At 39.4% G+C, this 13,908-nt stretch overlaps 2 protein-coding genes across 6 annotated transcripts in view; one reads left to right on the forward strand and one right to left on the reverse strand.

Moving 5' to 3' along the window:
• The window catches only part of IQCA1 (IQ motif containing with AAA domain 1), a 104,542-nt gene that overhangs the window by 31,351 nt on the left and 59,283 nt on the right, over nt 1–13,908 (reverse strand). The window contains exons 9-11 of the mRNA XM_027461157.3: nt 10,650–10,725; nt 4,865–4,971; nt 4,555–4,650 (exon numbers count right to left, since the gene is read on the reverse strand). Coding sequence (XP_027316958.3) covers nt 4,555–4,650; nt 4,865–4,971; nt 10,650–10,725 — 279 coding nt within the window. The remainder of the gene's footprint in view (nt 1–4,554; nt 4,651–4,864; nt 4,972–10,649; nt 10,726–13,908) is intronic.
• The window catches only part of ACKR3 (atypical chemokine receptor 3), a 139,531-nt gene that overhangs the window by 17,380 nt on the left and 108,243 nt on the right, over nt 1–13,908 (forward strand). The gene's annotated exons all lie outside the window — the stretch shown is intronic.

Below are 13,908 nucleotides of genomic sequence, written 5' to 3' on the forward strand. Positions count from 1 at the left end.
GCCATGCTGTTTTAACAATTGAGGAAATGCTGAGACTGTCAGTGGTGTATCTGCAGTGTTCCTCTAGCTTTGTCTCTTTAGCCTTTCTTCTGACAAGACAGAATTGTATATCGTGGGGTCTGACTGGGAAGAAAAGCTAATTTCTACCTATGTAAAGACACTAAACATATGCTGAATTTATTGGCCAACTGGTATTGTCCTCAAGGCAGCTTTACCAATAAAGTAACTCAAGCAAAATAAAAATGTACTATGCAGGGGAAAAATGTGTTTTCCTAATTACATCAGCATTCACAGGAAATTTGGCAAACACTGAGATGTGATAAGGGGAAATATGAATTGTAGACAATGGCTTTCCTCCAAAATGTCTTACTGGGAACTGCTTTTATTTAGAAAATGATAATGTTTAATGAATGTGAACATGCTCATCGTTTATAATGGAAATCTTGTTTCCATCTCTGAGATGTCAGTCTAATTCCTGGTTAGCCATCCATTTACGGTTATTTTCTGCTTTGATACATCACTGTGTTAGTTATTAGTTAGCAGCTGACAGAAGACTGTCTTCTGTGCTCAGTGTGGTATCCTGTCTTACTGGGTGGGCTCATCAAAATGTCTTGAGTAGCTCAGAGGTTGCTATGAGAAAACATGTGAGGAAAAACAATGAAATTACTCCGCTTAAGGGAAGTGAGTGCCCAAGTCTACCAAGTGTCTTCCTTGGATCATGTGTGATGCTTAGAAGGTAGACTGAGCAAGTGCAGCCACATTGGGGGAAGCAGGAGGCAAAGATGTTCCCTCAGAGCTGGTGGTGGGAAGCGTTCGTCCTATGTCCACACTGCACTGTGTGAGCACCTGCTCTTGGTTAAGTCTTTTCTTGCCATACTGAGGCTATTGATACTTGAGCAGCTCCTGGTACTTGTACTGAAAAAGTCCTCAGACCAAGATGTTCCCATTCACTGTTAGGCCCTGGCTAAAAGATGGCTCTGGTTTGTGATCCCTGGTGGATTTAACCACAATATCCACAGAAGGTGCAGCTCCCACAGCTACCTGAGGGCTTTGGGTGGTGTTCTCTTCATCGCTACAGAAAATCCAACAGGGGTCATGAAGGAATCACTGTCTGCAAAACCAACCTTTCTTCACATCTGACTCAGCCTGCATTCTGGCCTTATTCACTGTGGCTTTGCTCTTATCAAGTCTTTAGATGAATGTTAAAACTCCTTCCATATGGGTTGCTGTAGTTCATCTTTTTTGGGTTGCTTTGTTTCTGCCTGGCTGCATCAAGAATGGATACTCAAATCTGGGTGGAGATACTAGCAATGCGTATTTCAGCAACTTACTTAGTTTCCCATGTCCCCACTCTTTTTCCAGAATTCTGGCCATCCTTTTAGTGTATGTGTGGGTGTGTTTACTTACAATGGGTTGCTTTACCTACAGTTGGATCAGAGACAAATCTTTAGGGGACCAGAGCAGGAAAAGCAACACAATAGGCTAGATAAAAAGCATTCTGATAAGCACTCAATGTAATTTCCAGGTCAGAAACTGCAGAAAGCTGATCTGTAAAGCTGATCTGTAATTTCCTATATTGGGTGCAAAGCCAATGTAAAGACACCAGGCCTGCAATGGTATATTTGGCCACAGGTTATCAGGAGAAATGCTTTCAGCTGCTAAACCTTCTGGGTATTGTGGTTAGGTACATGACATGACATCCATCTATAGAATAAACATTTGTAGAGCTGCTGGGTTGTGTTGAGTCACTCAAATCAGAAGCTTGGGCTGTAAGCAGAAAGGGTTGGACCACAAAGAATAATATTTCAACTACAAAAGTTCATGTTGGTGCAAGAACACCACCAACTTCTTACAAAACTCGATTGCTTCTGAAATTACTAGTCATGGTGCTTTCTAACACTCCTCTAGGTTGGCTGGGACCTTAAGCCTTCCTAGATATCAGTGCCATATTTCCCTTCAAATTTTTCCTCAACCTGCCTTTACACGGGTGCTGATCCACAGTTGGGCAGGCAAGCTGGCACTGTGTATCATGAAGAAAAAGGCAACTGGCAGCTGAGATGAACCACTTTCCTCTGTTTCTGTTGCGTATTTATTCCCTCTCCTTTGATTGTCTTCAGATCAGGAGTCATCTGGAGAGCTTTCTACTCAGCCCCCAGCACAGTGTGTCTCTGGATGAATGAGAAGGACACTTGTGCTCCTTACCCAACCAATGCTGGATAATAATGACAATTAATAGTTGGCAGGGTGAAGTGCTTCCATCATGGGTAGAGTCTCTACCTCAAATGATAGTGGTATGGTTTGTTGCAGATCAGGTGCAATCTAATTAGTTCAGATATTTCCAGATCAGCCTAATGGTCTGGAGACCCATTCATAATGAGCAGAGCAATTTGCCTTTCCACCCAAGCTTATTCTTCCACAGAGGTTGGGGCTTTTTATCTTCAGGAGCAGCGAGAGTAACTCTTGACAGGGTTAAGTGTCCACTTCTAAGTGGTATTTGAAGGTTTGGGAGTCAGTGATAAAAATTCAGCCTAGGAAATACAGTGCATAGAAATAAGGAGTGGCCTAGAGGTATGCCCAGAGCTGTTAAACTTTGGCTATGAGCTGAGCCATCTGAAATGCTGGCTGCGAGGGTGCAATTATCTTCCTGATACTTTCGCTTTGGAATCTAATTTCAAAATGCTGTTGTTGAATTTCCCCCAAAAAGGGACTTCCAAACAGGTTCTGAAGCTCAAATTTCTGTAGATCAGGCAGACTTTTTTTATATGGACTTGACAGATTTTTTTTTTTTTTTGAAGTTGTAAGCTACTTATCCAAAGGTGCTCTTGAAAAGGCAGAGGACATCTGCCCTATATGCTCCAGGGAAGTGGCTGTTCCTTGACAACAAAAAGCTCTAGTTCTACTGCGGTGTCTTCCTGCAAAGGGTAGAAGAAATCTCACTCCAGACGTGTCTATGGATATGATGAGAATCCAAAACCATTGTTGTTTCACATTGTGTAACTCAGAAGAAGGGTGTATGGGACCCAGGATGTGCTAATGTAAGCCTTGGAAAAAAGGATTTTTGCTAAGTAACAAGTTAATAAGCTGTTTCCATTTTTTTTCCAGTTTGTATTATCCTTGTTATATAGGCCAGACTTTCATAACGCAGATCTGAAGTCTGTGTGCACACTGCTAGCTTATGGTCTGAGACATTTATGTAAATACTAATTAGAAAAAGCCTTTGCCAGGGCTGGCTGGAATTTTCAAATAGTTTTGCACAGGGAAGATGTTTTGAACTGGGTAGCTCCATACATTCCCCACCCCTAAAACAGAACTGCTATTTTTCAGAGAAAACCTTTTGGGAACTTGTATTATTTAATTAGTACTACTTTTCCTGCTCCCTCATTCTCTCAGGCTACTGGCACAACATGGGAAAACAACAGTTAAATAAACTCACCACCCAAAACTATTCCAACACTGTATTGAAGAAAAACTGATGTAAGGCTTTAAAACTGCAATATGATGTTTTGAAGCAGAATTTCAACCAGTTGATCTGAAGGGGCCAAACGTGTCTATGCAGAACAACTTAGAGAAGATTGTTGCAATAGTTTGTCTGCATATCTTAAGCCTCACTATTTTTGAAACAGATTTAGAAATCCAATCAGTATCACTTTTCAGAGTTGCTCCAGTCTTTCATTATTAAATTGCCCTTACGCCTTTGTCAGGTGAAAGAGCATTTTTAAAGATAATTTGAGTAGAAGTACTGCAAAATCAAATATTTGCACGCTAAAAGGATTATAGAAATAGAATACAACACGAGATTAGGGTTGGCTATTTGCCCTGAGCCTTTTAAGTGGAACTGCTGATTGAACCGTAGGGTCTGTAAGCTTTGAGTTATTTTGTACTGACATGATCTATAGTTTAAATGCTTGGGTGAGGAATTCAGGGAACCGTGGGCTGTGGAATTTTGCATATGGTAATGCTGTGAAACTAGATGTGAACGTGACGTGGGCAGCACATTAAAATAATGTATGTCTTTAACATATTTGATATGCTTAAATAAACTTGGCTTAATCACAAATTCCCAAACCCTTCAATAGTAAGTAGTAACATAATTAAGGTACACCTAGCTGGATATCATCTACATGTTATACATAAATGAAAGGTTTTACCAAGGCACTTAATTTTTTTGATGTACAGTTTTGAAACAAATCATCAAGTCCTCACTTAAAAGGAAAACAGCAGCTGGGGAGCTTACTGGCACCCAGGTCCAGACAGACTATTGGAAGACTATTAATCTGAGCCAGTCACCTTAAGAAACAGAGGGACTGCTGAAACAGTCCTGTTGTTTCTCTGGACCAAAGGATTCCAAAAAGGTGTGTATCCTTCTTGAAAGTCTGATCTATCTTGTAATGGTTTATCTTTGGAATAATTCAACTTGTCCCAAGCAATATTTATAGAGGTTAATCAATAACAGTTAAGAGACAAGGCCCTGAAGCCGGGGTTTGCACTGAATACCACTGTATCTGTGTAGAGAATTGAGATTTACCCTGAATTTTCACAACTTGCTGCTCTTACCTTTTCACTTTTTCTTCCTTTTTTCTGCTTGCCGCTCTTCTCTCCATCCACAGCCAGTATGAGATTCTCTAGTTTCTGTTGCATCAATTCATCAACCTGTCCAGGCATACAATGTTGAATCTTTAAGTCTTCTGTTTTTGCCACCACACCAGACAAATGCTTGTTCAGCCAAACAAGCATTAAAGCAGAGAACAGATAGTAGGGAGTCTGGAAGGAGGTAAGGTCTATGCCAGGGCCAGTTCTTACAGCTGCAGAGAAATATACACAGGCAATGCACATTATTAGTGTCCTCTTACTATTGTAAGCTCACCTGCACTCTGATCTCTTCCTCCACTTCTTCCCGTTTCTCTTCTTTGATCAGCTCCAGGTCATGATCCTGGAGGAGATCCCATCCCTCGTCTCTGTTCTGCCAAACGGCTGTTATCCAAAAGAAAGAAGAAAGGGGAAAAAAAGTTATAGAAGCCATCGATTTCTCCAACTGCTTCTGGAGGCACAAAAAAAAAAAAAAAAAGCTAGTTGTAGGCAGCTTTTATTAAATTATTAGCGGTATGAAAGTAGCAAGCTCTAGGGACCCTTACCAAGTTCAGAGCCCTGTTGTGCTAGGATCTGCAAATCTTGAGGTTAACTTCTTTTTGCCTTGGGCTGTAAATTGGTATTGGATTTCAGGAGGATAATAATGGGATATTGAAGTTGTCGTTTTCTGGTTGTAAAGCTGAATGCCTGGAATGTTGCTCACCTTCAAGAGCAGGTAGTTCAGTAGCAGCTTAACCATATCATGTCTGATCTTGGTGTCTCTTGTCTCTGCTTACCAGCATCATGTTTAAATCTTTACCATGAAAGAGTTGCAAAGACAGTTCCTGTCCTGAGGAGTGTGCTTTCTACATACATGTATCTCTTGGCTGGCAGAATGCAGGCTTGGGGACTAAAGTGAGGTGTAATCTAAAGCAGGAAGTTTTCCCTGTTCTCTCCTTGTCTGTTATCTAGTGCTCAGTGAAAGAGGACTTTCAGCTGCAGTAATTCCCATGAAGCTGAAATTTGGGTCAGGAGCACTGGAATATAGGTAGAAACGCCTGCCCTCAGAACAACAGGAAGGGGAGTGAGAGGGGACAGCAAGTCTGACAGCAATAAACTGCATCCAACCCCCAAGTGGCATAAAGCCACAGCTCTAGTGAGTTTTAAGCTTGATGCCCTAATTAAAGGGCATCTGAAGTCCTTCTGTGGAAGAGTTGAGACTCAACTGATGCACCTTTGTTTCTTAGTGATGTGCAAGCCATATGTATTACAGAGACCACACTCAAGGAACCAAGCAAACTTGTGCGAACTGATCAAAAAAATCCTATTTACAATAAAGTAGCTAATGATGCTGAAGTGCAGTTTTTTTTTGTTGATGCAACTGTTATTTGCTCTTTCTAAAGAACTAAATGATGTCTGGCAAACTCTGTGCATATCTGAATCCTATGCTATTAGCGGAAGGTACCTTTTTAATGGAAACGCCTCCACCTTTTCTACATTTTTTTTTGAGCTAATTTAAAGGAGGCCAATTCATATCTTTAATTTCCTTGCATTTCAAGCTCTGACAATATCTCTATAAATGACAGCTAATCTCCAGCAGTATGTGCTAATTCAATTTCCAGATGATTTAAAATGACAACTCTCTACTTTAAGACTTAGGCTCCTTTATGAATCTGTTTTGCACAGGGAACTCTTTCCTGTACCTACTGCCATTTCTAAGGCACTATAAATTCAGAAATGTTTTCACAGTACCCATAGGAGATCATTCAGGTTTTAGTTCAGTTAATATAATACTGTCTGCTATTTCCATCCTCTACGAATTTTCAGAGTCCAATTATGCGCAGAGTATTTGTGACTTTACACAAGGGGAATAGTTTTTGCAGGTGAGTAGTCTTAATTTCATAACAAAAAATGGTAGAGATGGAGAAGGACAGTGGATTTGGGGGAATGAAGAAAAACTCCAAGGTACAGACATTAATTTCTTTCAATTACTCATGGGTCATCAAATGGCGTGACAGATGTCACATAATATTTCAAGAAAGAAAGCTGATTTGCCCTAGTTGCACAGTACCTCCTCCAGGGTTATCAGTTTGGAATTTCAGCCTTGGGGAAAGGGTGTATAACTCCTCTGTAATGTGAATTTTTAAACACTTTCTTGACTGGGTCAACAGGTTGCAAGTGCTATGTTTTCATAGAGGAGTACTAGGTCTTAGGTATTTATCTTTCATAGAGGGATCATAGATTTTTATTGTTTTTTCATAATTGTTTATTGTCATTCTGTAAATTGATTAGCAGTTAATATCCACTGCAGGCAAAGCAGCAACAGTCCTCACACAGCTTAGGCAGTTGCCTTTGATATTACCTGGCACTGAGTTCTGAGTGCTATATTAGACACTGGGCTAGAGGTCTCCAATTTTAGAAAAGAGATAAATAACTCATAGGTGTTAGGTGCTATGTTGTTCTTTCATAGATCAACAAAACATTTCAAAGTTATTTTTAAAGTCAGGTCAGAAGGCTAAGGATGTTGTTTTCACTGGCCAGTCAAAAGAGGCTGGTATTTTGTTACAGATGGGTCGTGCAGCTATGGGAACTATTTTTGTGTGTGCACTGCAATTTATATTGCCTCTTCTAAAATAAAGCATGCTTATCTTTGGATTATTTTATATGCATAACTCCAGAGCTCAGGACTCAAAAGGCAGCCAGTGCACTAATGTGATTGCTAACATCGCTTCAGCAGCATTAGCTTTCCTCTGCAGACTAGCAGGTAATTCCAGTATCTCTGAATTTCAAAGCAGCTTGTGACTGATAATTGAAGTACTTTTTATCTGAAGTACGAAGCTTTTCTTCTTAACATGACTACTTTCAACCTCCTGACAAAAGGGTTTGAATCTTTTGATACAAGGCAAAATACACAATATCATCCCACCTTAAAATTTGGGTCATGCAGTATTGAAGTTGAACTCTAGTTCCAACTGAAATATCCCCTGCAACACTAAGTCAAATATCAACTGGCTACCTGTAAAATGGGGGAAATAGCACTTTGTTGCCTTACAACATGGTATACCGCAAAAATAAAACCCAGGGAGACTGAGGTAGTGATTCAGGCTACTTACATTTATTCCACATACTCCTGTTATTCCAGTGTACATGTATAAGTAGTGTATAAGTAAGCCTGCAGAGAAACTGGCTGTTTCCAACAAAAGTATATAAAATAAGTGTTTTAGATAGGGCTTGGCAAATGTAGTTTAGCAACTAGTAAAACTGCCAAATACAGTTTTGGGAGAGCAAAAGTGTTTGTGAATTCCAGTGAGGTTTATTTAAGTAGTTCTAACATGGGGTGGGGGTGGGATAGGTATGGAAAAGTCTGTAAGTGAAATACTTAGATCTTTGTGAAAACTGATCTATGTCTTTTACAACATTTAACCCAAGAACAAATCAACCAGTTTCAGGGGATGGAAATACTCTTTAATTGTAAGAGTTGGGGGAGAGGTGACAAAATGAAAACGTTCACTGTTTGGACAGCTCTCACTTAGTAGACTGCAGCCGCATTCATAAAGGCCTTTAATTCCATTGTAGGCACCTGATATAAATCTTAATCAAGCTCCCTTACTTCAGTGATGCTTTCAAGATTTACGCAGTAATAAGTTTGAACTTCTATGCAAATTGTAAGAATAGCTCAATTACTATCACATAAGAATAGAAAAATGTTCCCAATGTAGAAAGATCAAACCCAAACCTTTTTCTAAACAACTTTGCTACTGAAATGAAAGCAGACTAAAATTAAAAAGTAAGAAATTGCTTACGCTGTTCCTATCAGATGTTCTAGGCTTTTGGGTGCCTTGAAAAACTGAACCTCATCCATGACTTAATTCAATTTTTTGAACAACCACCGGGTAATATTGTAATAAAGTGGTGATAACTGTGTGGTTAGGCACAATAAAAGCATGAAGTGCTGCTGAATGAGGAAGGATACTGCTGCATGGAGGAATTAACAGCTCTTTACTAAAAAAAAAAAAAAAACCACTATGGTGTTGGATAGACTTGAATCATTAGAAGGAAAAAAAAACAAACAATTGAGGTTTAACTGGACAGCTACAGATTCGTACTGTATGTAAGACAACTGAAGCTATTCTTTGAAGCTTGCATGAGGAGCTCTTTCCACTCTGAGGAGTTCTGGTTGTGCTCTGCAGAAAATGGTTCCTTGTTAGAGGTACAGGTGTCAGCTCTGGTGGGATGGGGTGGAGACGAGCACTGGTGTCCTAACACAAAAGGATGGTGCTTGTGCCTGACCTATCTGAGTGCATTATTACATTGTATTAGCAAGTGCTGTCAGTATGTCATGAGATGATGGAGGTATTCACACCAACTGGCTTTAGGTATCCAATTTAGGTGCCTGAGTGGGAATGGAGATTCTATAGACAGATAACGAGCTGTTGAGTTGTCCTTGGGAGGCTTTGTGAAATGTATAGGAAAACACCTCCCAGTTCAGCACCCCTCTTCGTGCAAAAAGTTGGCCAGCATGAGTAACCCCAAAATGTGTTACATGCTTTGAGTTCTGCAAGGATATATCTTGATAGGGGTGACAGTATATGAAGTGGTATTCCATTACAGTCTGGGTGACAAACATGTCTCTGTCTTCTCATAAGCCCCCTGACTTGTTACTTGAGATAGTGGTGAAATTTGGGAGTATCCCTTCGTATCAAACTAAATTATCAACCCCCTGGTGTTTTTATCCCCAACACTCACGTCCACTGTGCTGGAAGCACTATTTAAAGCCTGAGTGTGAGGTCTTCCACAACCTGGAGGAGAGTTATTAATAGGCGCAAATACAAGGAGTTGGTGAATTCACAGTTCAGCATTGTACTAAATAGTGCTAGATGCTGCGAAGCCTCAGCAGGGGGTCCAAGAAGCACTGGAAAGCATAGCTGCCCTATTGCATACTCAGCAGGATGCTGGATAAGTGTATTTGCCAAATCTACTTGACAATGTTAAACCCTCCTGCCCTCTTGTTGCTACTTTGCAAACAGTAGGGACTCTACCCTGCCTCTTGTAGCTCTTGGGACTAGCTGGATGGGAAACACAGGTCTTGCTATTGCTGGTTTTGGGTTGCAAGGTGACATCTGGTCCTGGGTGTATAAAAAAGCACAAGTAATATTCTGGGCTAGTTAAGGAAAATAGTATAGATGAAATTGATCCTTATCTAAAATTCCTGCTGACTTCAGTGGGGTTCTGATGTAGCAATCAAGAGTGAAGTTTGGCACTAAGAACTTTCTTCAAGCATAATGCTCCTTTGATTTACAATGTAGAACAGAATCTGAATTGTTAGAAGCCAGGAGTCTGGCAAAATTGTGCTGGTGCATATTTAAAGTTGCTTGCTTTCTCTCCAGCCAACTCAAATCAGGCAGAACACTCTGCTAGTGATTTGTCAGAGGGAGGGAAATGGGTATTTTTCATATAAAGAACTCTTAGCAAGCCATAAACACTGCAGAGTGAGGAGAAGAGAATATTTTTAATTGTGACAGGGCTTCGATTATACAACTCCAAGCTATGTTATATATTCAATCATATTTGGGAAGCTGCAAACACTTTGAGGTATATTCATACTTTAGCAGCATTTCTCATGCCTCTGCTTAAAAAGATTAAAACATCAAAGATAATTTGACTAGCTGTGAACTGTGTAAATAGTATCTATAGACACCTTCCATGAATGAGAGGCAGACAGGAGTTACAAGAGCATGAAAACACTGATGCTGAAGCCTCATCTATAGTATGGTGCTATTAAATCATTTGCTGTTCAGATGCAATTTTTACCACTCTTAGAAAATCTGTATGTACTTCTGGTTCTAGTTTGGCCACTGTCACTCAGACAGGAATGTACCATCCTTTGTGATTAGCACAATGATTTTGAGACTCCTGGGTACTTGAGGTACTGAGACTTCCTAAATACCATTTATCTAATGTTCTCATTTCTATAAAGTTACACAGTTTGGGCAGCTGTGCAGTTTGACCTTACAGGAATGACATTCAGATTAAACTGAATTAGAAGAACATTCCAGCTGTAATTGTTATCTTTTTCTACTGACCTTTGTATTGACTGCTTCCTTCCTCCATTATTGAAAGGAAATTACTGGGAGCCATTTTCCAGCCCTCATCCTCTTCCTAGACTCGAGGGGGGTAAAAAGAAAAATCAGAATATTAATACATGTATGTAGTAACTTAGTGTGAAAAAGTCGTAATTTTCATTTTTAATTTTTGTAATGTGAGGAATAAGGCACCATTTCGTCATGCTGTTATGAAATTTTTCATCAACTATGGTTTTCCTAGCAGGGTATAAAGAAAGTTTATCCTCTTTTTAAAAAAAAAAAAAAAGGAAGGTAGAGTGTCAGTTCATCAATTGGCCTATTGAGGTCACAGGACTTATATTTAGGCTGGTTGGAATCTGTAATATAGGTAGCATACTTGCAAAACATGTAAATTAAATTACCTTGCTATTTTTTCAGTTTTTCTTGGGTTGCACCCTCCATGCACCAAAGGAATTCCCAACCTGTGGGTAATTCCAAGCTGTTGAAACCTCATTTTAATCTGTTATTAGAAAAATAATGAACTTGGTGTATTTTGCAAAACAAAATATTTGGTTTCCACTTAATCAAAACATATTGATGTTTTCCTATCTGAACTAAATGACATTGACAAGTTCCTAAAATAGTTTAATTTCTTTGAACCAGTATTTCTATGGAAAATCTTGTCAGAAAGCTATAAAAGATTCTTCACATTGTGTCAGTCATAAGTCTTCAAAATGCTAGTAAGGTAACAGTTGTGTGAAGTTATCAATCTGAGGAGGAGCTGGTGTGGATTTACCAAAGACAACACAAGTTTTATCTGGCTTTGCTAATCCAAGGCTAGTCTGTAAGGTGCTAGTTATCAGAAAGTTATAGGATACAGTTCCTGAAATACCTAGAACCAAAACAAAAACCCTACAAGTACCTCCTTAATTAGATGCCATTACTTGCTTATCAGATACATCTGCAGACAGGTCACATGAATTATTAAATGTTTTTAATTAAGTTACTATAGCAATTAAAGTTTAGGCCCAGGAGGACATGCAGAACCTAAATACATTTACCACTTCTATGCCATGGTCTATAGCTATACTTGAAAAAGATTTGTGAGTTTCTAAATTAAACATCAAGAATCATTTGGGTTAACTATAGCCAAGCGCTTGAGGATTTGACTCTTGGAATCTAAATTCTTGCTTGTGCGAGTATTCAGTTTTGGCAGGGTGTGGCACTTTGAGATTCATCCTTGGCACTTTGACATTTTTAGAAAATGATTAAAAGATGCTCTTCTAAGAGCATACTTGTAATTGCTAACTATTAAAAGCCTAAAAATTGGATTGTTATTCATTTTTAGCCACTCAATAGCATAGGATGCGGGTTAACATTTCTTTTATTGTTAAAAATAAACCGATAGATCATTTTAATTACTAGCTTCAATGATTCCTGTAAACTGACATAGCAATATTTACATCAGTGTCATTGACTTTAATCAAAACCATTGTGTGTCCAAAGGACAGTTGTAGAGTGCTGTTCTGTATTCCTTCTTGCATGTATTAACAGAACAAGGGTCAATATAATGTATAAAACTTCTTTTCCTCTGAAGTCAGTTGATGTATTTTTCTGTGTTCAATGGATTGATTCCATGCTTATTCTGTGCTGTGTACTAAAGTACCTTGAACCAACAATATACACTTCAATTTAGGCACAAATATGGAAATAATAGTTTTAATGTTTTTGAAGCTTTCTGAATTCCAGCCCATGCTAGATGGCTTTATGGCTTTATATTCTCATTCAACAGCAAGGAACATTGTGAACTGACTGTTCTGCGCTTCTGTTCTGGAGATTTTATTAATAGATTTCAATGAGGATAAAATGCACCTCACTGTTTAGTATTTCTGGATGAAATCTGTGAATTGTGCAACCTTGCTCATGTTCTGTAGTGAGACCAGTTGTGGAATGTTACTGGGTGAAGCAGCCCAAACTGGTCTAATGTGCTCTGCTCTTGGAAAGAGGAATCAGATGGTGCTGGTGTTTTTTTTCCTTGGGTGTCCAATGGGAAATCAGATCAACACCTTACAGAGAAAAAAAAATGAAGTTACTTTGATATGAAATACGTCTTTTTAAAGATTGCTATCAGGCTTCAGAAATATTTAAATTTCCTTCTGGGATCAAACTTTTGTTTTCTTAAAGAAGTGAAGTTATGAGCAAGGGTTTTCTTTGACTGCACTGCTATGACTTATCGCCTATACTTATTTTAATAAGAGTCCTGCTGTTAGAACTTTTCCATACACTTCTCAACTGGTCTTAGATGCTATTTTCCCTGTCAGTATTATAACCTTGGAGAGAATGTTCCCTTTGTTCTTTCTCAATGAACCATAGAGAACCTGATATAATGGCTCAGAATTTTACTTGACAGGACTTGTGATGGCTGAAGAGATGAGAATGACTTCAGGTTATAAAGCCCCAGAGCTCTATATTGTTATTTCACCCTGTTTCAAAAGAACCTTGCAGAGGTTGTGAGAGGATAAGGATTCATTTCTGGTGTAGTCTTGGTTCTTATCTTACCATCTTATGGAAGATGAAAAACACAAGGAATCAAATTTATTCTGTGAAAGTCATGTTTTTAAGCAGGTGGGTTAGTTGACATTCAGTTTCAGAAGCTCAGATTGGAGATTAGGTTTGGCGTTTTTAGCATGTCTAAGCATTAATGCCTCACTTTAACTTGGACTGAAAGGTCTGGAACAGCCTTCTCTGCTGCCTCTGCATGACTAGGTGCATCACAGCTTCGTTCTGGGCTGGCTGAGTTGGAAAGGACAGAGGACAAGGACAAAACCATATAGAAAGATGCTAGAGGACACCCTTGTGAATGCTTCCAAGCAGAGCTGGACAGTTTGAGATGCTACAAGTTCCTGTAGCTGAGAATAATGCTCTTCTATGTCTGTAATGGCAAAAGCTTTTCTAAGCAACGGCTTTCATTATGTGTACTTTTATCTGATCTTTCCTCCAGAGCTCTGCAATAGCCATACTGATTAAAGGGGTCACAGGAGGAAGTGGTCCTGCAGAGCTGAACTTGGCACTTGTATAACTCCCTAGAAATCTATGGACAACTTGGTATCAGTATTAGGCTTAGGTCTGCAGGGATTATGCTCCTCTTTCTGTCCTCCTGCTCTTCTGGACTGACTCAGCTCTGCCAGCTAAGGTACAATGAGGTGGTGCCAGCAGTCCACTTCCTGCTCCTTGGAGCCTGGTGCCCTCACTAATGCTGTCACCCTGTGATCTAGCAGCA

This window comes from Anas platyrhynchos, chromosome 7 (assembly GCF_047663525.1).
Source record: "Anas platyrhynchos isolate ZD024472 breed Pekin duck chromosome 7, IASCAAS_PekinDuck_T2T, whole genome shotgun sequence".
Classification (NCBI taxonomy): Eukaryota; Metazoa; Chordata; class Aves; order Anseriformes; family Anatidae; genus Anas; species Anas platyrhynchos.